The sequence below is a fragment of the Drosophila mauritiana genome, chromosome X, assembly GCF_004382145.1.
Source record: "Drosophila mauritiana strain mau12 chromosome X, ASM438214v1, whole genome shotgun sequence".
In the NCBI taxonomy this organism is placed as follows: domain Eukaryota; kingdom Metazoa; phylum Arthropoda; class Insecta; order Diptera; family Drosophilidae; genus Drosophila; species Drosophila mauritiana.
In genome coordinates this window covers 2,209,500-2,232,335 of record NC_046672.1, presented here as the reverse complement: position 1 = coordinate 2,232,335, position 22,836 = coordinate 2,209,500, and the positions used below count along the sequence as shown (strand labels likewise).

Below are 22,836 nucleotides of genomic sequence, written 5' to 3'. Positions count from 1 at the left end.
AATCGTAAAATAACGTAAATCTAACTATAAAAAAGAATTAAAATGAAACCTAAATCGAGTAGTTGGAGAACGAAAATCGTAAATATTTGCAAGTAAATTACCCATTATATTAAAAAAAAGTTAGTTTTCGCGGGCAGCTGTTTTGCTGCCCATTACCATTGTTTTTTTTTTATTATGCGTACAACGGCAGACAAAATTTCATTGTACATTTCAAAACTGAAATTGGCATGCACGACGAAACGTTCATTTTAAGTATGTATTTAATAAAGAAAGATATATACATGCATAATACGGATTGAAACTACTTATTTGAGTCGAAAGAGAATACAGTCGATTTTTGGGCTGTCTTGCTAATTGTGTATTCTTTATTCTTAAACTATAAACACATATATATACGAAATTTCACTTAAGATTAAAGTTATGGTCACTCCACTAAGACCACGTAATTTTGCGCCGCCTCGGAGGGATGCATCATAGGTGTCTTTGCCTCCACATAGGTGGGCTTATGGACTACCTCGCTATTGTCCATTGAAATCCCAATGAGCATATCCACAGCACCCTTCATCCGCATCAGCTCGGCGGTGAGCCTCACCTCCTCCTGCATTACAAGTGATAATCGTTGCAAGGCTTTCATCAGCTTCTGGCTGTAGGCTACCAATTGCTGCTCGAAGACATCCATGACTGTCCTGGCGGCCATCATCAGCGGGCGCATGAATCGCGTCTCGCCCAAGTGGTTGCAAATGAAGTCGATGAAACGGACATACACTGCCTCTTGACGACCCGTGAGGGCTTTTTCCAGTGATCCACGGTGCAGAAGGTCCGTGATGACAGCCACAACGAGCTCCGGCTGGTTTCCCATCTTCTGCGCATTCATCACGTCGTCCAAAGCCTTCTTGTGGTTAAACATGCGCAAGTGCACATCGTAGTATTTCAATCCGGGTCCCTTGACGCGGTCCTTGATCGTGTGATCAACCTCTTGGGTGTTTTTCGTGCGTTTTTTACTCGTGAAGTACTTTCGAGCGCTATCCGCACGAATCTTTTTTAAATGACTGGGCTTGCTGTCTACCATCATGCGACGAATGGAGACTAGGCCATCGACCATCCCAGCCACAACTGCCTGATCCCCGTTAGCGACGGCCATGCTGACCACTGCATTGGGATAGGTCAACGTTTTCACTGTTTTGTAGGTGCTCACATCGTAGATTTTCACGTGCCTATCGAGCCCGCCTGAGAGCAATCTCCTGCCATCGGATCCCAGTCGCAGACAAGTTACTGTTTTGTGATGCTGCGACATCATGGTGAGCAGACGGCAGCCGCTGATAAGATCCCATACGCGCACCTGGCTGCCGCCGGCGCTGACGAAAATAGAACCGTTCGGAAGGAACAACATGGACTCCACAGGAGCTCCGTGATCCAAGGTGCGCTGCACCGCCGTTTTCGCTCTCGTATCGTACAGATTGATCTTGCCATCGTAGCCGCCGGAGACGAACATATGCCCTGCCTGCGGATGCATGGCGCCAGCACGAACGTAGTCGGTGTGCGTGTCCTCATACGTTTGCACCACCTTCTCGTTCGCCACGTCCCACAGACGGACCGACTTGTCGTCTCCAAAACTGGCTAGCTGCAGCTTGTCCGCCGTAAAGAAGGTGCGGTGTACTGGTGCCGTGTGTCCCTTGAACAAACGCAAGATGTTGCGACTGGTGGTGTCGAATAGCTTGACATGGCCTTCCTCGTCGCCGGCGGCCAGGAGTCGACCATCCTGCCGGAAGTTGGCTCCGTATGCGGTCTTTTGGAATCGGGAAAGGTTATTTACTACAAGCATGGTCACCAGGTTGTAGATCTGAACGCGCACCGAACAGGTCACAACAAAGTTGTCAGGATCGGTTGGACTGAAGTCCAAATAATCGATAGTGTTGTGCTCCTTGAGTATTTCTGGTTCCTGTGGATTGCAGAAGTTTAACAGTGATCTGGTTTGTTGAGTCCTAGACAACTCACCGCCAATCGGTCCCAGTACACCGTATCCGGCGTTTCCACCTGGGACCGGTGTTGAAAACGCCTTGTGTTCAGTGGAAGAAAGGAGTTCTGCATCCTGTCTGTATGTTTCTACTACTAAAACTACCAAATCTCTTTCGCGCGCGCACGTGTTTCATTGGAAAAAGTGTGACCAGCGGAATGTAGCAGTGGTGGCGAACAAGATGCTTTTTAGCCAAATATATGTGCACTCAAATACGGAGATGCTCATTGAACCCAATAAATTTGCTTAAATATCTTAATCATTCCGCTTTCAACTATTTATGAAAGGCATATACTTAATACATAATAAATTAAGTGTTTTCCATGTAAAGTTATATTGAATGTAGCAAAAATTAAATGAAAAATTTTAAAGTGCCAGCTAATGCCTGCTTTTAATAGCCGTTTTCCCGACAGTTGGTTCTGACGTGGATTAGTCGGTTATCGTGGCAGGTGCCTCTGTTATTGTGCACACCAAACACATGTTTGCAAACAAACATATGCTCACCGTCGACAAAAAAAGGGAAAACATTTCCGAGCTTGCGGACCGATCCGCCGGAGAACCGCGCTTTGGGGTGAACCAGATTGACAGCCCCTCGCATTGGGCACTGAAATAATAATAATAATAGAGGCTAGATCTCGTGTCCAGACCCCGGCTTAATTGAAATTTATTTGTTGTGATGCGACCGCCACTGGGGGTTCCATAGTCGCGTAGACAGGGTTCCAGCCTCCGCCATCTCGTCCTCTTCCTCCCCTTTACAAATCTTAATTAACCGGAGACATTGAGCATGTTCATATTAATTGGAGGCAATCAATGTGCCTGAGACCCTCGAATCAAACGGAACGGAAGCGAGATCCCCGAGGAAGCAGCAACCACATCCCCATTGAAATTCCACGTTCGGACTATACTCAAATTCCATGGAGGAGGAACGCAACGAGAAAAAGGTGCTCTGCGAGAAGATCATCAGGGACATCAATGCGGTGTTCCTCAAGGATCAGGATCTGTGAGTCGAGAATTTAGTTCTACTATAAATTTGATCAGACTACTAGCAATGAAAGCAATCCTGAATTGTTGTTATCTCCACCAGCGCCTCCTTTGAAATTATACCCAAGGAAGCCAACTGCAACAAATCGCCGGTTGTGCATGTGGAGCACAATTTGGGCCTTGAATCGTGGTGTGCCCAGCATGTCTACGACCACGCCCATCGCACCCTCATCTCCCATCGCCGTCAAACCACGGCGCAACAGCTGCGGACGCTGCAGCAGCAGCAGCAGAGCGACTCCCTGGCCAAATATCTAAACGTGGCTCTGCTGATCAATCCGGATGTGACCACCTTCTGGCACATCCGCCGCCAGCTGGTGCAAAAGAATCGGCTAAGCATCAACAAGGAGCTGCAGTTCTCCGCACTCGTGCTCTCCATCAAACCGAAGTCCAACGAAGCATTCGCCTACCGCCGTTGGCTGTACTCATTTCAAAGTAAGTGGACGTCGGCAACTGGAGATCCCATTTCATTCCATTATTTCCAGGTGCCGATGCTATTGACTGGCCCAATGAGATCGGGATATGCGAAAGGGCCGCCGATAGGTGCGCCAGCAACTACCACGCCTGGTCGCACCGCCAGTGGATCCTTCAGAACGGCCCCTGCCTGCTGCAATCGGAACTGCTACGCACGGAGAAGTTTATGCGGAAGCACATCAGTGACTACAGCTGCTACCACTACCGCCAAGTGCTCCTGAGTCGTGCCTATGAGCTCAGCTTTGCCCTTCCCAAGGATTCCGGAGCCAGTGGTTCGTCTCCGTTGGCCAGTCTGCAGCAACTACTGACCAGCTATGGCCTGGAATGTGAAGCCAACGCCGAAGATCTGCTGGGTCTCTTGCTGCCACATGTAAATCTGAGTTCCGTGAACAAGCAAAGGCTAATATCATTTCTTTACTGCTGCAACGTGGCCGCCAACGACATGCGGCTGTGTGCAGAGCAGCGCTTGATGTACGGATCGCGGGATTGCTTCGAGCTGCATCGCCGTGCGGCCCTCAAGTTCATCGTGGAGCAGTGCGTGCGTCTGCAATTGGGCTTGCCCAGTGGCCAACTGTTACCAGCGGCGTCAGGCGATTTGCGTTCGCATTTGGGCAACTTTAACTTCGAAGATAATCCGTTCTTAAGTGCCGTGCGGCGCGAGGAGTCCACCCTGGGCGGTAAGCACCGGCGGTGGTGCAATCTTCACCTCAGCTTTGGATATCCAGCGGACTAGACAGCGCTACCTGATAAAGCTCAAATCAATCTACTCACTCCCGACGTTTCCGTTTGCCCATCCGTTCTGAATTGTGGCAAGTGTTAATTGCGAGGTATTTTCTACCTGATTATCGTCCTCAAAATACAGAAACTTTTGCAAGACAAATTGTTAAAAAGTAATATACTAGAAACGAAGACGATTCAAAACGGATTTGGAAACGGAAATGACTCTATTCTATATATATTATAAATATGCGATCCAAAGACAAAGTTCAACTACCCCGATATGACAACGGATCTCACTGGTCCGCCAATTGCATTTCGATATCTATTAGCGTTACCTGTTCGTTTCTGTTCTCAATCTGATCCGGGCACGATTCGTTAGCCCTTTGTTCAGAAGTACAACTTAACCGATTATCGCCATGCCATGCACGTGTTTGTTGTTAGCCAATTGCAGTTAGTTTTTAAATAAATCCAACTCATAGACAAGGTTTTTTATATGCAGTTTGAAAGTCGAGCGGGACGGCTCGTTCAGTTCGAGGATATCGATTCGGTCGGTAATGGCCGTAATGAGCACTCAAAATGCATTGTATAGGGGTTTCTTTTGCGCAGAGCAGTTGTAATATGGGATGGTATCGTTTTGTGGCGGTGCAGCCACAGCCACAGCCACAGCCATGCCATCCCACCCCATCCCCGAGTGAACTGGGGATTGTGGGGCAACGAGTACCGATTGCGCATGCCTGGGATGCGAGGTGGGATGTGCGAGATGCTGCCGAAGGCCCGAGATGACAACAATTTCAGCAGCGGACTCTGAATCGCCAGGCCGTAATCCCTACCAGCTTTTCAGTGTGTTTCTGGAGCAGTTCGCGTGCGGCGGTGTTTTGTGCAGTGTTGAGTGGCGAAAGTGCTGGCTTCTTTGAAGGCTTACAAACAATTTGTTCTCGACTCGTCGAAAAAAGTGCATTCCAGTCAACCGAGAATCCAAAAGTAATAAACAAAGTATATTATTCGTTTTTTTTTAGTTTGCTGAACGGGGTTCCGTTTGTGGATACATGTGTACACGCCAAGAGGATTTCAAGGGAGCATTGCATCGAGAGTGTGTGTGCGCTTTTCTGTGCCCGTCTTTGTTTGGTTTTAAAATATTCATATTCGTTTTCCATCCGCCCTCTTTGCATTTTTTATAACTCCCACCCACTTTTCCTGCCCCAAGGGGCGTGGGCCCAAAACTGCGCCTCCACTTCATGGGTGTGTGGTGTTCGTGGGGGGTGGGGGTTAGTTTATGATGTTTATGAGTTGATTATGGGCTGCAAAGTACTGTGCCATTGTCTTCGGGACCTGTTCCCTCCGGGCATCCTCAGGATCTCGTCCTGTCCCGTCCCGTCCTGTCCTGGAAATATACCTCGGAATACCTGACCCTGGGGCACCTTCGGCTGCACATGTGTAGATAACTCAAAATGGACACACCTGATGATTTTGTGCCAGTGTGGGTGGGTGGGGTGTGTGTGCGAAGTTCCTACGGCCAAGGGAGCTACACTCGCGGCTGCACTAATAGCAGCGGCTAATAGGCACATTAGTGAGTTGCCAAGTAGTCCTACTAGTGGAAACTCAATCTAATTGGTGAGCATTAAGGTGTCACTTCCTTAGGACTTTAATCAGATTAGGATTAGCTAGCCTAGAAGCTTGTTATTCCAACCATCTATTCTTAGCCAAATCCTTTCCTTGCTTGCACACCTATTTTTGCGACCGCGAGTGCCTGTGAATGTGCCAGAATGTAGTGAGTGAGTAACGGTAACGGCAACGGAACGTACATGTGCGCATACGTAGGGCCCACGGCCCATATAAGTATGCAGTGCACGTACGGCCAGGCGGATGTGTGTGTGTGCGTGTGTGCGAGTAACGGTTTCCAGGTGCAGGTGACAATTCGATAAGCAGCCGATAGATGGCGCTGCCGTTCAGGTCCCGCAACTTTTTCATTTCCTGTTTCCACTTCACAGGCATTCCGCTGCAGCAGAACAATATTTGCGCTTTGATACAGGCATATACGCGGAATTGGGGGCGTGGCAGGTCGGCGGCGGACAATGAACCCGCCCACGCAGCAAGGACAATAATTGCAGACTGGATGGGAATGGGATGTCCGTGGAGCAGCAGCATGAGTTCGCCGTTTTGGAGCGATGGCAGTACTGGATTCGCAGTGGCCCCACAATCCACATAACTCGCACTACGGGCGCTAGGTTTCGATAAGTTGGCAACAATCGCCGGAAATGGGCAGTCTGCCGAATCTTCACGAGCTGGAGGAGGCGGAGCGCAAGCGGGAGAAGCGACGGGAGTACGAACTTCTGCTGGAGCAGCGGGCCCGGGACACCAGTCGCGAGCGGGAGCGCCTCTCCGCGTTCGCTCAGCAGCGCAAGGTGAGATCGCCTGAGTAGATCCCCCTTCCTGACGACTTATGTATTCTTCTACTCCACTCAGCAATCGTCGTATAATGCTTACATAATGGCTGGTCTGGGGATTGGTGGCGGATCCTTGAGCCTCAATGCCACCGCAGGAACTGCAACAGGTAACGGAGAGCTGCTCGGTGGCAATGGGACAACTACCGGAAAGGGTCCGAATCAGGCAGTGGGCACAGCTTCTGGATTGGCCACCAGCTCAGGTGCTCCGGTGGCCAACAGTGGCTTTGCGATGCTGGGACTGGGCAAGAAGTATGCTCCACACTCACACCACCATCAGCATCAGCACCAGCATCAGCACCATCAGCACCGTCATTCGCTGACCACCAGGCACAGAGTGCTTCGAACCCGCAGTTCAGGAGGAGCCCAGAACGTCTGGGAAGAGCAGATGATGGAGGTGAGTGCCCAGGTGAACACATAAAAAGTCCGCCCCTGTGTGAAGAGCCTTTATATAATTCATGTCACTTGCTTTCCGGCGTGGTGACACCTGTCGCATATAAATAGAATCAGGGAGCTTATCTCTCTTTGTCCTGGACACTCAACTATCTTGTGGCGATGTGTGCACAAAAGGGGTGCCCTGTGGTCATTGGTGTGTCGTGGAATGGTGGGTGTTCGGACACGGATTTTCTTTCCCAGTTAAACAACAACTACTCCCCTACTCCGATGACTCCCCCTTTGCTATTGTTAAAGTGAAAGGTAGCTGGCTGCAACACCATTAGCCTGACAAATCCTTGGATTCCTGCTATATCCTAATACCCTTTTCTTGCATCTTTTCCAGCAGCACTTCACCACATACTCGCCGTCACCCATTTCGACGCGGTCGCATCGCATAAATCCGGTGTCCTCGTACCAGGTGCAGGCTGCTCTGGCGGCCTCGCGTCGTCGGGAGTCCATAAACAGCTCCATTGGAGCCACCTCCATCCGGCGACTGATAACACTGAACAACAGGAATTGCCGGCACAAGGTGCCAGCCCATGTCCGTCAAAAAGTGTGGCGCCAGTTTAGCTGTTTAAGCTTGGCTCACGGACTGATGAACTGCGTTCTGCTGCCGGTGATGGCGCTCCAGGGCTCCAATGCGGTGTGGCACCATCGGGAGGAATGGTTGCCCCTCGGTCCGGAGGTTGGATCCCTTCTGCTGAGTGCTCTCTTCCTGGTCGCCGCTGGGATGAGCCTGCCCAGCATTCGACTGATGAAACGATATGGTTATGGGCCACTAATTGTGGCGAACTATATGACAGTGCTCCTATTTCTCCTGTCGCACCTGTACGCCTCCATTTACACCCTTCTACCTGCCTATTTGATGCTTGGCGTGACCTTGAGCGGATCCGCTGGCTCCAAAGCCGCATTGATTGTCCACTTTGGGGGGAAGTTGAGCTGCTCCTGCGAGTCCCAGCAGTCGCAGGCGGCGGTCGATGTCTTGCACGAGGAGCACAAGATGTTTTGCAATCGGGAACAGAAGGTGAGGCGTCTGGCCAGGTGGTTCAGGGTTTCGCAGGACCTGGGTCTCATCGGAGGAGCCCTTCTGGCATCCATTTTGCTGGCCTGCAGCGATGGAAACTTTACGGGAGATTGCTCCGGATTGGTTTACTATGGAAACGAGAGCTGGCCACCACAACTGAGGGATTTCTACAATAGGAACGAGCACGGCGACAGGATCTGTGGGGCAGACATGTGTCCACTCAGAGTGCAGTCCATCCTGGCGGCGGGGTGGGCCAATGGAAGCTCCATACCCAGTTCCATCTATGCTGGCTTCATCGAAAGTGAGCCTCGAGTGGCCGGGCAATCCCTGCTCTGGCTGTACGTTCTCTTCTCGATGGTATCATTGACCCTTTCGCTGCTGATAGTGGTGGACAAGGTGCAGGCCACAGGCTCATCGCGACCGGAGCGTTTGAGAGATGTGAGCATCACGGACACCCTACTGTTTGCCGGACCCCTGGCCTATTTTGTGGGCACGGAACAGGCGTATATGATGGGTGACTTCCTGAGGGCCTTCGTTACCTGCTCCCTGGGCATCGGAATGATTGCCGGCGCGTTGATTGGCATGGGTCTGATGCAGCTCATCGTCTCCTGTACCCTGAGCATGCTGCTAAGGCACGTCAAGAGGATCGTCGTGATTTGTGAGTAGCACCAGATGGACACAGGGTACTCGAAGTTACAACGCTCTTCTCTTTGCAGTGGCTGGTTTCTTCTTCCACTCCTGTCTACTGCTGGCACTGTCCAGTTGGAAGCCCTCAAGTGACGACAGCGCCCTGTTCTACGTGATTGCCGCCTCGTGGGGTGCGTGTAATGGGATGTGGGAGACGCTCCTGCTCTCGCTGGTCACCCTCAATCATGCCAGTCATGTAACGGAGGTGCAGGCGCCTCTGCTGGCCCTTCGCTTCCTGGGACTGGGACTGACCTTCGCCGGTCACGGCTTCCTCTGCGAATCGATGAAGATCATTGCCTTGGTGGTGCTCCTCGTCATCAGTGTGCCGCCATATGCCACTCTGGAAATCCGATTGGAGGCGCAACGCAAGGCGACGCTCGTCAGCTTATGACGCAGCATCTTCAGCTAGTCCCGACGAATGCGACGGGATGTCGTGGCCCGGACGCACACCATGTGACATGTTCCGGATACGGATACAGACGCAGAACTGGATCCGGATCCGGGTCGGCGGCCAGATCTCCTCGAATCGCAGCCCGTCAGTATGGAACGAGAGACACAAGTCAAGCGACGCAAGCTACACTTCAAGCTCTGTGGACAGAAGTCGGTGGATTCGGAGCGGGATACAGTTTAAAGGAGGTTTTAACTGGAGGCAAAGCCGGCTATTGACCTCTGTCCGCGAGCCTAGAGGATAAGACTAGTTAATAGGTTTGATCTACACTCATGGGGGGTTCCCTTCTCAGTGGGTGCATTCTCAATTTATAGCATTTGCCAGTGCCATTAATGTTGTTCCATGTCTATAACCTATCTATTAAATAGAGAAATAGAGAGAAAAGGAGAAAGAGAGCGAGAGCGAGGAAGAAAACGAGAAGAGGGGAGAAGAGCTTTATGAGCCACAATAAGCATCTAGCATGTAGAACGTTATATATGTACCAGTATATCCGATCTGAGATGATAATGATACGATATCAATTGCCGTATCTGTATACATGTATGTATTTCGCCAAAGGCTCCTCCAAAAAAGGTTTTTGTGTGTATTTCCTAATGTAAACTCCAAGGCGTAGGTGTACTCAATTGGAACTCCAGTTTGCAGTTTCCAAGCCGAAGAGATCCGATCCGATCCGGTCCAGAGTTAATGTATGTTATGTATGTGTTGTCGGTGTTATCATATGTGCGTTATATAGGTTTCGAGACCCTCCACTTTTGCCTACCCGTAGGTGCATCCCGATTCAGATCCAGAACCAGATCCAGATCCAGATCCAGAACCAGATTCAGATAAAGCTAGCTGCAAACTGTTATGATAACAAGGTGAAATCCTAAGGTCTAAGGTCTAAAAGCAACAATGTTAACATTTTAAAAATTTTGAGAGTAACCATTTTGCGACCCTTGACGATTTCATACATCGGGCTAAGTATTACGAGTACAGAGGTGGTCAAAAGTATTTACACAACGAGCTTTTTTTTCAATTAGTTGACAATTGAAAAAAAAGCTCGTTGTGTAAATACTTTTGACCACCTCTGTACATGTACACATAGACATAGGCATAGACGTACTATATATTTTTTCTTAGCGCTGGTTCCATCTGAATACTGAACAAAGCAGGTCGCAAACGAATTAAACCGGTGGGACGGGAAGCCAAGTACGATAAGATCGAGTTCTACGTGTATTGGATGTGTGTTGTATATTGTAGGTGTCCATCTCCAGATCCAATAAAGATTTCAAAACAAGTCTATTAGTGTATTGCTGATTCGGCTTGCTCTCCACTGGAGCAATTAAAACCGCCCTCGTCTTTGCTTAATTGCAAACAACTGGACTCATCTGTGCGGCTAGTGGAGCTTTGCATTGGAGCTTTCTCTCGCCGATCCGATCGCGAAAAGCTAAAGATCGCGTCCGAATAGTGGTCACACACTCGTATCATTTCCAGCGCATGTGTGTGTGCGGGCGGGCTTGTTAGCTTTATCAATTGGGGGGTACTTAGCTAAGTTACTTGCTTAGTTAGTGGCTTTCTGCGGCCCCTGAGAGACGCATACGGCTACCACAATGGATAAAGATACAGGGGATAAGGAGACCGCCCCCGAGACCAGCGCCTCGGCAGCGGCTGGATGGAGCGACAAGCTGGCGGATCTGGTCGCCTGGTTCGAGGCCAATCCCAATCTGCCCGAGAAGATCGGTAAGTGAGTCACTGGAATCGAATGCGAATGGAACCAAATGCGTTTCGCTCCGATTGATAACCAGTCAAGTGGCAGACGGATTTAATGGGCGCGCAATAACCTGTTGTGGTAACGATCCATTAACCTTGTAACCGAGCAGTGCCAAAGATCAAGTGCATTAGGCACCTCCAGCGATAGCAAGGCACTTCCTCCTTGCTGAAGTTGGACTGACATGCACTTAGCTAGTGCCATATACACACAGATACATTGATACTTGAGAATTCTATCTTTATATAGCTGCAATGTATCTTTTGTTGTGAATGCAGTAGCTTCTAGTTTATCAAAAATTCCAATTCTTCCCGATAGAACCCATAGTTATGCTACGATTCCTCAAGTGCACGGCTTTTGATGTGGAACGCACCAAGGCCCTGGTGGAGCTAAATTATAGTATGCGCAATAAGAGCCCACATCTGTTCATAGATCGCAACATGGAGGACGAGATGACCGCCAAGGGCCTGAGGGTTTCGTAAGTGCAGCAAAAGATTCAATGAGCAAGTATTAACATTTGCCCTCCACAGGGACCTTCTGGTATTACCCGGAGTCACTCCCCAGGGAAATAAGCTCATCTTTTTCCGCATGGCCGACCTGGATCCAAGTACGGTGTGTCTCGACCAGGATGTCCAATCCCCCCTTTAAATTATTGATCCACAATTGTGCTATTCTCACAGCGGAATTCTGTCGAGGAGACAAAAATCTTCGTCATGATGAGTGATGCGCGATTCACGAAGCCGGATGTGGAGAAAGAAACAGGAAGCGGAGCAGATTACGTACTAGACGAAGCGGACATCGCCGAGGGCGATGTTCAGATTGTGGACATTGGGGGCTACACCCTGCGCCACCTGGCCTACGTGTCCATATTCGTATTGCGTGTTTACATGAAGTTTCTGCAGGAAGCCTATCCCTCGCGACTCCAGGCCATGCACGTCATTAACTGCCCCACTTACCTGGACAAGCTCATCTCCATGATGTCGCCCTTTCTAAGGGAGGAAGTCCGCAACATGGTAGAACCTGAAAAGTACTTCATTCTAAGCACTAGCTAAGCAAATCGCCTTGCAGATCCGGTACCACACAGAGGGTCTGGATAGCCTCTACAAGGAAGTGCCCAGGGACATGTTGCCGGACGAGTACGGCGGCAAGGCGGGAACTGTAGCGGAACTCAAGGCGAGAGGCATCCAGTCCATCAGGGACAACGCGTGAGTATTACCTTTAGATGGGGATGTCCATGTTAGCCACCGAATCTGTACTTCATAGGGCTTACCTCAGCGACGAGCGGTACTGGAAGGTGGCCGCTCAGAGCAAGAGTCGGTGGTCCTGGTTCTGATATCCTGATCATCCAATGTGATATATACATATTTTTAAATGTGATCAAGCAGCGCGTCTTGCCAAAGTGAAGATACCGATTAATTGGGGAAGTCCCACAAACACTTACAGGTTCTAGAGCTCAGTGAAGCTGGCCCTCCATTATGAATTCTTATTTTCATATTTTATTATTTTTTTTTTACCAATTTCTCTATTATCAAATAAGGTGCTATTGTCGATTGATTGACAGCAATGGGAACAATATACTTGACAAAGTAATAAATTATATTAATTATATTTTATGAGGTTTTATTACACCCAAATGCCAGGTGGCTTTGAATGTTCTTCTATGAGTACAAAGAACAAACGCTTCTAAGAAAAATTTCCCATCCAGCGAATTATCAATTAAAGCGAAAATTGTGTCACTACTTGCGATGGCATTGGGATGCGGCACACGACCAGGTGATTAGGCAGATCCAGAAGCTGGGACGGAACATATTTAGGCACTATTAAGCGTCGTCCAAACGAAATCCGAAAGCCGAAAAGCCATTATAAAATTACGTGGCTTTAATCGCCAACGCAGTAGCATTGAATATTCAAAAACTAAATCGATGAGCGAAATCGATGCGCAACTGTCAGTCAGTCGGCTTCCAGGCTTCAAGCCCAAAGGTTTAAAAGCGATTCGAAAGCGTTTTTGAAAGTGATTCGGAAGCGATTGCTGCGTCCGATAGCCGATAGATAGCCTGGCGGAGGGAACAGCGTCGGAGCAATCGATAGCCAGGTCACAGAACCAATGAGCCGCATAGGTGTGAGAGAGACGGGGGCGAGCGGTACGTCCGAGCAGCTGCAGCGGGAACAGGATAGCGACACATCGGAACAGGCGGTGCGGAGGCAGGAACGGGATCTCAAGGAGCTCCTCGAGTGGTTCCGGCAAAATGACAAGCTGCCCAAGGAGATTGGTAAGCGATGAGCCCGAAGACCGTGCGGGAATTCAACATCCGTTCACTGCCCATCAGTCCCATTCCACCTCCCACCACCCACCGTCCATTAATGAGGTCGTTAGTAGGCCGCTCCACTCGCCGCCTTACGTCACTGTAGTCAATTGTATACAAACAGTGAATGTACAGGCAAGTCTCCCTAAATCGAACCGCACTTCCCGATTCAATATATCCCACACTATGTAATTAATATTTCATGGGGTTAACTCCTTAGCACAAGCTTTCATTGTATCGTACCCTATGTGTATTTACAGATCCGCTGCTGCTCCGACGCTTCTACCAGTGCATGTTTGGGGACGTGGAGGAGACTCGGAAGCTAATCGAGGTGAACTACGCCCTGCGCAACCGGCATCCTCACCTGTTTATCAAGAGGGATCCTCTAGACGCGGATAGCAAGCGCACCTTTGACTACGCGTAAGTGTGTCCTTATTGGGACTCCTTTTCCTTTGAGGCACGGCCTTGTTCCAAAAACATACTTCCCGTATACCCCAATACTGGAATACTCGAATTTCAGGGACATTCTACCGCTGCCTGGCCTAACTCCGGACAAATGCAAGGTGTCGCTGTACTGCTTTCGGGACTTCGAGGCCTCCAAGGTGAGTAATCTCTTTGATGTAGGATCCTGCGCTCCACACCGCCGATTCCTATCCCCAGATGCACCACACGGAGGACACGCGCGCCTTCTTCATGGTCAGCGACTGCCGGTTCGTGACGCCGGACGATCTCGCCAACCCGGATGTTCTGTCCGAAGGAGAGGTGCAGATCTTTGACATGAAGGGCACCACCATGCGGCACATTTCGCGGCTGACGATCAGCACGCTGCGCGCCTACATCAAGTTCCTCCAGCTGGCATTTCCGGTGCGCTTGCGCGCCATCCACATGATTAACTGTCCCACTTACCTGGATAGGATCGTCAGCGTGGTGAAGCCGTTCATCAGCGACGAGGTCTTCAAGCTGGTGGGTTTCTTGAGAAGCCATTATGTCTCTTATAACTTCATCTTACCATTACTTACTACACTTCAGATCCGCTTCCACACGCAGAGCATAAATACGCTGTACGAGTTCGTGCCGCGGGAGATGCTGCCGGAGGAGTACGGCGGAGGAGCCGGGTCCTTGGAAGCACTGCGGACCCATACCCAAAAGGCCTTGGTTGAGCATCGGTGGGTTTCGATCTGCAAGTGATAGATATTTAGTAACGCCTCGTTGGCTTTTGTAGCGACTATCTGATGGACCCCGATCACTGGGTGGTGGTGAAGCCGGAGAAGCGGAACGAGAGTTCGTGGAGATTTTTCAAATAATTACCGAAACCATCTTCCACGGTGGCAAGGAGTCTCCTTCAACTAAAGACGGTTAAAAGTATTTGAAGTGTATTGGGATAAACAGTTCCTGCGGCTTGTCATCTCCTAAATATCCTTTTTTTTTAATCTGTGTTGTAATTGCTCAAAAATAAATAAGTAAAAAATGTGTTATCTGATTTATTTTCAACAAAACAAAGTACAATTATTATACGAGTATATATTTATGGAAATACAACAATAAAATGTATTTAATTGAAACATTCACATTCAAAAGTAGAATGCAAAAGGCCAGTGGAAACAAAAATAAGCGACTATCGATAGTGAGCTATCGATGAACCTATCGTTATCGAACGGCGTTGTTAGTGGCATTATTTATTTTGTTGCGATTTAACGTTTTACCAACTTAATATTTAGTTTACTAAGTTAGGGATACCGAATCGCACAACATGGAACGGCCACAGAAGATGCCCAAGGTGGCCAAAGTAAGTACCATCGTCGGAATTCCACCAAACCAATTTATCCAATCCAAAATTTCACCAGGTCAAAAACAAAGCGCCGGCGGAGGTGCAAATTACGGCGGAGCAGTTGCTCCGTGAGGCCAAGGAGCGAGACCTGGAGATTCTGCCGCCGCCGCCAAAGCAGAAGATCTCCGATCCCGCCGAGTTGGCGGACTATCAGCAGCGGAAGCGAAAGACCTTCGAGGACAATCTCCGCAAGAACCGCATGGTGGTCAGCCATTGGATCAAATACGCTCAGTGGGAGGAGCAGCAGCAGGAGATCCAGCGAGCGCGCTCTATCTGGGAGCGGGCGTTGGACAATGAGCACCGGAACGTGACCCTCTGGCTGAAATACGCCGAGATGGAGATGAAGAACAAGCAGGTGAATCATGCTCGCAATCTGTGGGATCGGGCAGTGACCATCATGCCGCGAGTCAACCAGTTCTGGTACAAGTACACCTACATGGAAGAGATGTTGGAGAATGTGGCAGGGGCGCGTCAGGTTTTCGAGCGCTGGATGGAGTGGCAACCGGAGGAGCAGGCATGGCAGACCTACGTCAACTTCGAGCTGCGCTACAAGGAGATCGACCGGGCACGGGAGATCTACGAGCGATTTGTCTATGTCCACCCGGACGTGAAGAACTGGATAAAGTTCGCCCGCTTCGAGGAGTCTCATGGGTTTATCCACGGCTCTCGGCGGGTATTTGAGCGCGCTGTGGAGTTTTTTGGTGACGACTACATCGAGGAGCGCCTGTTCATCGCCTTTGCACATTTTGAGGAGGGTCAAAAGGAGCACGACAGGGCGCGCATCATCTACAAGTACGCTTTAGATCACCTACCTAAAGATCGCACACAGGAGCTGTTCAAGGCCTATACGAAACACGAGAAAAAGTACGGCGACAGAGCGGGTATTGAGGATGTAATTGTTTCCAAGCGCAAGTACCAGTACGAGCAGGAAGTGGCCGCCAATCCCACCAACTACGATGCCTGGTTCGACTATTTGCGCTTGATTGAGGCGGAGGGCGACCGGGATCAGATCCGTGAGACGTACGAGCGGGCCATTTCCAACGTGCCGCCTGCCAATGAAAAGAACTTCTGGCGACGCTACATTTACCTTTGGATCAATTATGCTTTGTACGAGGAGCTTGAAGCGGAGGACGCGGAACGCACGCGGCAGATCTACAAGACCTGTCTGGAGCTGATACCTCACAAGCAGTTCACCTTCAGCAAGCTCTGGCTGCTGTACGCCCAATTCGAGATCCGCTGCAAGGAGCTGCAGCGAGCACGCAAAGCTCTAGGCTTGGCCATCGGCATGTGTCCCAGAGATAAGCTCTTCAGGGGCTACATAGATCTGGAGATTCAGTTGCGTGAGTTCGAGCGCTGCCGCATGCTGTACGAGAAGTTCCTGGAGTTTGGACCGGAGAATTGTGTCACTTGGATGAAGTTTGCCGAGCTGGAGAACCTGTTGGGCGACACGGACCGGGCGAGAGCCATTTTCGAGCTAGCGGTGCAGCAGCCGCGCCTGGACATGCCAGAGCTGCTGTGGAAGGCGTACATCGACTTCGAGGTAGCCCTGGGCGAAACGGAGCTAGCCAGACAGCTGTACGAGCGACTCCTCGAGCGCACGCAGCATGTGAAGGTGTGGATGTCGTTTGCCAAGTTCGAGATGGGCCTCAGCCACGGCGACAGCGGGCAAGATGCGGAGCTGAACGTGCGGCTGGCGAGGAGAATCTACGAGCGAGCCAACGAGATGTTGCGTCAGCTGGGAGACAAGGAGTCGCGTGTTCTGCTGCTAGAGGCATGGCGCGACTTTGAACGCGACGCCTCCGATTCGCAAGAGATGCAAAAGGTAATGGACAAGATGCCGCGGCGCATCAAGAAGCGGCAGAAGATCGTCTCGGACAATGGCGTCGAGGAGGGTTGGGAGGAGGTATTCGACTACATCTTTCCCGAGGACGAAATGGCTCGACCCAATCTCAAGCTGCTGGCTGCCGCTAAGATGTGGAAGACGCGAAAGGACAACACGGTGGACGACCCGCCCGCTCCAGCTATTGCATCTGAACCAGAACCTGCAGTTGATGCTGCTCCAGCGGAGACGACGGATAGCGGCGACTAATCCGAAACAAGCTGTTCCCTTCTGCGTAAAAATCGTTGCTTTTGAACCAAATCGCAGATTTTTCGCTTTATTTTTGGATACGTTAGGAATAAACCACTTTAATAAAAAACCATAATGATCTTCCTTTTTTTTATCTGATATATAATAAAGTTCTTACTTGGCCCTCAGCAAGAGTGTGAAAACGGAGTAGGTGAACCTCATGACCTGGAAATGCGTATCAAGTGCGTACATATTTAATCAAATCAAAGGACATTTGAATATATAATTGTGCCTTGCCTGCTCGAAGGTCTCCAGCGAGAGTGCGATGTAGTTGCCTGCGTAGATGAGAGAAGGCCGCTGCGTCCTGGCCAGGGTGAAGAGCAGTTCGCGCTTGAACTTGGGCAGCTGTTCCACCCAGTTGCAGTCGTAGAAGGCATCGCACAGCGCCTCGCTCTGTGTCCGCATCCTGTCCCCAAAATAGCAGATTACAAACACCTCCAAGGTGACGGCCGAGAAAAATACAATTGAGATGATCATGGCGGTGTGGTCGTGGTCATCCGCCATGTACAGGAAGTGCATGGCGACGGTACACTGGACGGCAGCGGAGCAGACGAACTGGGCCATGCAGGCCACAGAAAGGACGCGCTGAATGATCTCCCTCAGTCGATGGACCCGCGCCAGATCGCGGATGCACTCGATGAGTTCCTGGTACACCTCCTCCCGCCAGGCTTCATATGACTGTCCTTTATAGGACTTTTCTGTCCTGCATCCGATCCGCCGCACCCTCAGCTCCAAAGCACGCATATGACCTGTGAGCAGGCAGAGAAACGCAGGCGGATAGGAGTCACTAGCGCAGTTCTGTATAGCCTGCACTATCAAGCCGAAGAGCTGGTAGATATTTATGAGCACATAGTTTCTGGTAGAGTGCATCCAGTCAACGCCGAACCAGGCCGGATACAGGAGCTCCCGATCCGGGCGAACGACCACGCGGACGCAACTCAGAATAGTGCCAAATACGAAAATACTGGCAAAGGTGCGGAAATTGCCCTGTGCGATATTTACTTCCTTCCGCAAGGCAGAAATCTCCCCGGGATCTCCCACCAGCCGGGCTCTTGCGTCCATGAGCCTTAGGAGCGAGCGAATCTCAAGGAGCTGCTTCCTCACCATGTACACATTCGCAAACTTCAAATTGGCCACAATATCGGTGATAGTAATGGTCAGGTTCTCGCACAAGGCGGCCATGTTGGTGGTGAACAGCAGCCTGGCCAGCAAGCTCAATGGAAACAGCACGGTGACCACCAAGTTGACCGTTATGGAGTACACCACGTAACGCAGGCTAGAAACGCCCGGAGGACGCATCAGGCCAGTCAGCTCCCAAACGCGCCAGTGATAGTACACAGCACTGTGGGTGTCCAGTTTGGAATCCTCTTGCTTCGCCATTGTCCCGGTTACTTTTGAGGCAACTCAATGGGTCCTATTGCCTATATACTCTTGCGATTACCAGTGATTGCGCTATTTAATGGATTGTTGGCCAAACTTGTCGCTTAAGTGGCTGGGAATTGTAACCATAGGCCCGAGTGTAATGATCCCCCATAAAAAGTTTTTGAAATGCTTGTTGGAAATCTCTCTTTATTCTGCGGTATTCTTCATTATTGCGGGGATGGGGAAAGTGTTTATATAGAAGCAACTAACGATTAAACCCAAATGCGCCTGACAAGCAAGGTCAAAGGGCCAGATTTTAAATTTAAAATATATTATTTAGTCTTATGACTCCCTATTTGCCATTAAGTTACTTAGCTACCTGAGGGTTAAATCTTCCCCATTGATAATAATAATTCCACTATATGTTCAATTGGGTTTCACCGCGCTTAGTGACAGGACGGGCCCTAACGAGCCGTCGGTGGTCTATAAACTGTGCCTTACAAATACTTGCAACTCTCCTCGTTTTGAAGTCAGTAGAGTTATTGCTAATCGAGGGATTGCTTTTAACTGATTTCTTCGAAATTGGTGCTATGTGTATGTCGCTATTAACAAGTATGAATTGAATGTCAAGTTTAACCAGACGATGCTTAATTGTGTTCTCAACTTTAAAGGCAGAAATGTTTACTCTTGACCATGGGTTAAGGTGTACTGTTAACTGGTTGGGAGATTGGTGCTATACTAGAGTTTTTACAGTGGGTCCCTTGGGCTCTACTATTCCGCTAAGTGCGGCTGCTTTGAGGTTACTTGTCAGGTGGATCAGGTCATGAAGATCAAGAGCGTGATTAATCTACTGTCGGTGAAGAGAACAGTGGAATTGGGTCAGGGACGGGGTTGGGTGGGGAAAAAGAACACAAAAACAAATCCGTAGATGCACACCATCGAGCACACGTTCACAGAGTGATCTTAATTTGTAGTTTTTAAGAATTAATTTAAAAATACAATCAAGTGGTGTAATCCAAGGCCTACAGTGTGATTTATGCCAGAGTGCTTAGGATCCGGCCACTCTGTTCCAATTATGTCGCGCCCACGCACTCGGGCATCGAATAGGAAAATAATTTATATATATATATATCAATATATATGCATACATATATAGGTAAGGGCGTGTCATAAATTGTGTACACATACTTGAAATGGCTGCAACTTAGAATTGAACAACAAATAGTTTTCGAATAATGAACTGGTACGTTACGTTACGGTTACATTTCAATACTCTACTTTACGTTACGCTAGGTTACGTTAGACAATTGAATCGATTCGCAATCTAAATGTTTATCGCTATTACTAGAGTTTCGCCCACATTATTATCGCTGGGTTTGTATTTGTTGCTACATTATCGTTCTAAGCTCAGTTCTCAGTCGCAAAAGCAACGTGTGACAAAGGCGCCTCCTCGGATTACGATTGTGTATACGTATATCCGATATAGAGTCGGGGTTTTGAGTTATATTCGTCTCCAATTGTCAGACTCTTGCTGTTGCTCGCTGTTAGTTTTAGTTTTGAATTGCTCATTGGTTTAAAGTTAAAGTTTACATTTAGTTCTGTGAGTCGACCGGCCTGTTCTTGAGTCGGTTCGATTCGATTGATTCGGTATTCGGATTCGGTTGCATTGGCTGCCTAGGGATTTGGAATTGTTGCATCTTTAGCGCTTCCGGCCTTAGGGGCTGCGCTCTGACTTGAAATTGCGTTTTTGTCTTTGTCTGACTTGGCATCCTGCAAAAGAAATACGAGAATTGCCAACGGTGTTCAATAGCAAGGTTGTTGAGTGTGTAAAAAGAGCTCTCAGATCTGTGTTCGCTATTAAATGCATTCTGCGAACTTCTCTTGGCTATTTCCAGATAACTACGCCCACGAACATTAATCACTCAAATAGAAACGGGAATAGTACACCTTCTTATCATTATCATTTCATATGCAATGAGTTTCAGAAGTTGGTTTATATCTGCTAATTAGGTATCTAAATTAATGTTCTGGCAGTTTAAAATTCATAAAATTCGCTTTTCACATGCCAACCAAAATGGAAATGAAAACAGCCATAGGATTCAGTACTGAGGCTCGTTCAATTAAGAATATTAAGTTACTAAGAGTGCATTTATGAATCACTATCGAACAGTACAAAATTATATTAGTTTTTTAAATTTGTATACAAAGTGGCAGTAAACGCTTTGTATTGCAGTTCTAAATAGTTACACAATTTTGTTCAGTTCCTAAGAAATATATGGCTGTAAATATATGCCAATAGTTTCTCTTTTGCGGATATATATCAGTGCCAAGGAAACCGAAGGTGAAAATCGATGTGACAACAACCTTCCGCAGGACTGCAGGATAATCTCACTTTCTCTGCTGCCTTTTCTTTTCCTACCGCCCGGCAAACGCAACAAAGAGGGACGGGTGGGGGTTACGGATCAAATCAGGGGTGCAAAGTGATTCCGGATTAAGCCGGTACTGTACCCGGAATCGGTGTGCGCCCCTGAATAGAACTTCGGATGGGACACCTGTTCCTAGGGAATGAGGATATGTTAGGGGTCCTCTATATGCTCACCTTGGCCTTGACACTGGCTGCCTCCTGCTTGAGATACTCTTCCCGCGCCGCTTCGTAGAGACTAACGAACTTGTCCCGCTGGCCCTTGTACTGCGCGAAGAGCTCGTCGTCTTTGTGACCCTTCAATCTGTTCTCGATATCCACCTTCTTGTCGTGCTCGCTGCGTATCTCGTCCGTGACCCACGGCTTTTCGATGGGATACTGATTGATCAGGTTCTTCAGTGTCTTTATGCTGCTCTTGCCTTTCACCACCTGCTTGATTAGCTTGGGATTGGGCTTCATTATCCGGCCGCCATTCATGTTCATTGGTCCATAAGGTCCGACCGGTGGCATTCCCCGCGGCGGCATCCGTGGACCCATCATGTGCATGGGCGGTGGAACACCCATCATAGGACCTGGACCGGGTCCGTTGCGACGCATAAAAAGTGGTGGCGGTGGCGGTGGTGGTCCACCCATGGGGCCCATGGGTCCAGGACCGCGCATACCAGGCATCGGTGGCGGGAAAGGCATTTGCGGGTATGGTCCTCCAGGGCCCATCGGTCCGGGTCCCCGTGGTCCGGGGCCCATCGGACCCATTGGCGGGCCCATCATGAGGCGTGGAGGACGGTTCGGAGGCGGCCCGCGTTGGAATCCATTAAAGCCACCGCGTATCTGGTTGGAATTGTTGCCCGAATGGCGCTGCCAATCGCTCCCGTTCATCTGGTTGTTGAAGGGCTGCTGCGGCTGGTTCATATGATTGTTGTTTTGGTTGTTCATCTTGCCCTGCTGTTGGTTCGGACTGGGATGCTGGTTCGGATTGGCATGCTGCTGCTGGTTCGGACTGTGATGCTGTTGCTGGTTCGGACTGGTATGCTGCTGCTGGTTCGGACTGGGATGCTGCTGCTGGTTCGGACTGGGATGCTGTTGCTGTTTGATGCCCTTCATAGACTTCTTCTTGGGACTGCCTACCTGATTGTGTTTGAATCCTGGTGGCGGGCTGCTGAAGTCAATGTACAGGGGATCGCTCGGCATTTGGCTGGAGGAGAACATCATCTGATTGTTACCGTTGACCCTGTTACCGTTCCCATTTCCTCCTGGTCCGGAGTTATTTTTGCCCGAACGAAAGGGTTTCCTGTACGGAGCCGCAGCTGCGCGGGGATTATTGTTGTTCCCATTATTATTGTTGCTCTGGTTGTTGCGGTGCTGCAGATTTGGTTGCTGCTGTTGCTGAAACTGTTGCTGCATTTGGTGCGGGTGCTGCTGCGACTGCATGGTCCAGTTCTGATGGAATTGGTTCTTGGACACCATTGCAAGAAGCTGGATACCGCTGAATAAGGGGGTTCAGGACTCGAGCAGAGGAGCCAAGCCGAAACGACAGGCGGGGAGCTGATGGATCTAAAATGTTGCACGCCTATTTGTCACAAAAACTTATATTGAAAAAATTCCGATGAATCGATTTCGATAACGTTTCGATACCAGTGCTGTCAAACGAGTGTGAAGAACGCTAACAATATGTTTTTTCCACTAATGTTTCCACTAACACAAATGTAACAGGTAAAGCACATCACATTAAATTTTAGAGTGTTTCAACCTTACAAACAGTAGTTAT

The 22,836-nt window shown here is 49.3% G+C and overlaps 8 protein-coding genes across 9 annotated transcripts; 5 read left to right on the top strand and 3 right to left on the bottom strand.

The window, feature by feature from the left end:
• Nucleotides 1–120: 120 nt before the first annotated feature.
• LOC117147214 (U3 small nucleolar RNA-associated protein 15 homolog) lies at nt 121–2,160 on the bottom strand. The gene is made up of 2 exons (XM_033314028.1): nt 1,996–2,160; nt 121–1,939 (listed from the first exon to the last, which is right to left on the bottom strand). The coding sequence occupies exons 1-2, from the start codon at nt 2,086–2,088 to the stop codon at nt 425–427; spliced, it is 1,608 nt and encodes a 535-aa protein (XP_033169919.1). The 5' UTR covers nt 2,089–2,160; the 3' UTR covers nt 121–424.
• Nucleotides 2,161–2,453: 293 nt separating this feature from the next.
• LOC117148683 (protein prenyltransferase alpha subunit repeat-containing protein 1) lies at nt 2,454–4,729 on the top strand. The gene is made up of 3 exons (XM_033316223.1): nt 2,454–3,014; nt 3,099–3,487; nt 3,538–4,729. Exons 1-3 carry the CDS (start codon nt 2,929–2,931, stop codon nt 4,257–4,259), a joined length of 1,197 nt encoding a protein of 398 aa, XP_033172114.1. The 5' UTR covers nt 2,454–2,928; the 3' UTR covers nt 4,260–4,729.
• Nucleotides 4,730–6,481: 1,752 nt separating this feature from the next.
• LOC117148680 (UNC93-like protein) lies at nt 6,482–9,243 on the top strand. 2 transcript variants are annotated; one of them, XM_033316219.1, is made up of 4 exons: nt 6,482–6,648; nt 6,710–7,084; nt 7,466–8,804; nt 8,863–9,243. In XM_033316219.1, exons 1-4 carry the CDS (start codon nt 6,502–6,504, stop codon nt 9,222–9,224), a joined length of 2,223 nt encoding a protein of 740 aa, XP_033172110.1. In that variant the 5' UTR covers nt 6,482–6,501; the 3' UTR covers nt 9,225–9,243. The 2 variants fall into 2 exon arrangements, with proteins under 2 accessions (XP_033172110.1, XP_033172111.1); XM_033316220.1 differs by having other exon boundaries at nt 7,469–8,804; nt 8,863–9,224.
• A 1,627-nt stretch (nt 9,244–10,870) lies between these two features.
• On the top strand, nt 10,871–12,636 carry LOC117148687 (alpha-tocopherol transfer protein-like). The gene is made up of 6 exons (XM_033316226.1): nt 10,871–11,000; nt 11,347–11,506; nt 11,559–11,640; nt 11,709–12,041; nt 12,097–12,233; nt 12,292–12,636. Exons 1-6 carry the CDS (start codon nt 10,871–10,873, stop codon nt 12,359–12,361), a joined length of 912 nt encoding a protein of 303 aa, XP_033172117.1. The 3' UTR covers nt 12,362–12,636.
• A 93-nt stretch (nt 12,637–12,729) lies between these two features.
• LOC117148686 (alpha-tocopherol transfer protein-like) lies at nt 12,730–14,801 on the top strand. The gene is made up of 6 exons (XM_033316225.1): nt 12,730–13,298; nt 13,592–13,751; nt 13,852–13,933; nt 13,992–14,294; nt 14,361–14,497; nt 14,554–14,801. The coding sequence occupies exons 1-6, from the start codon at nt 13,133–13,135 to the stop codon at nt 14,633–14,635; spliced, it is 930 nt and encodes a 309-aa protein (XP_033172116.1). The 5' UTR covers nt 12,730–13,132; the 3' UTR covers nt 14,636–14,801.
• Nucleotides 14,802–14,981: 180 nt separating this feature from the next.
• Nucleotides 14,982–17,363, top strand: LOC117148681 (protein crooked neck). The gene is made up of 2 exons (XM_033316221.1): nt 14,982–15,117; nt 15,176–17,363. The coding sequence occupies exons 1-2, from the start codon at nt 15,082–15,084 to the stop codon at nt 17,246–17,248; spliced, it is 2,109 nt and encodes a 702-aa protein (XP_033172112.1). The 5' UTR covers nt 14,982–15,081; the 3' UTR covers nt 17,249–17,363.
• Nucleotides 17,364–17,442: 79 nt separating this feature from the next.
• On the bottom strand, nt 17,443–18,667 carry LOC117148684 (odorant receptor 2a). Its single transcript, XM_033316224.1, has one exon. The coding sequence runs from the start codon at nt 18,665–18,667 to the stop codon at nt 17,486–17,488; it is 1,182 nt and encodes a 393-aa protein (XP_033172115.1). The 3' UTR covers nt 17,443–17,485.
• A 169-nt stretch (nt 18,668–18,836) lies between these two features.
• On the bottom strand, nt 18,837–22,702 carry LOC117148682 (DNA-binding protein K10). The gene is made up of 2 exons (XM_033316222.1): nt 21,249–22,702; nt 18,837–20,419 (listed from the first exon to the last, which is right to left on the bottom strand). The coding sequence occupies exons 1-2, from the start codon at nt 22,533–22,535 to the stop codon at nt 20,324–20,326; spliced, it is 1,383 nt and encodes a 460-aa protein (XP_033172113.1). The 5' UTR covers nt 22,536–22,702; the 3' UTR covers nt 18,837–20,323.
• Between the last annotated feature and the right edge of the window lie 134 nt (nt 22,703–22,836).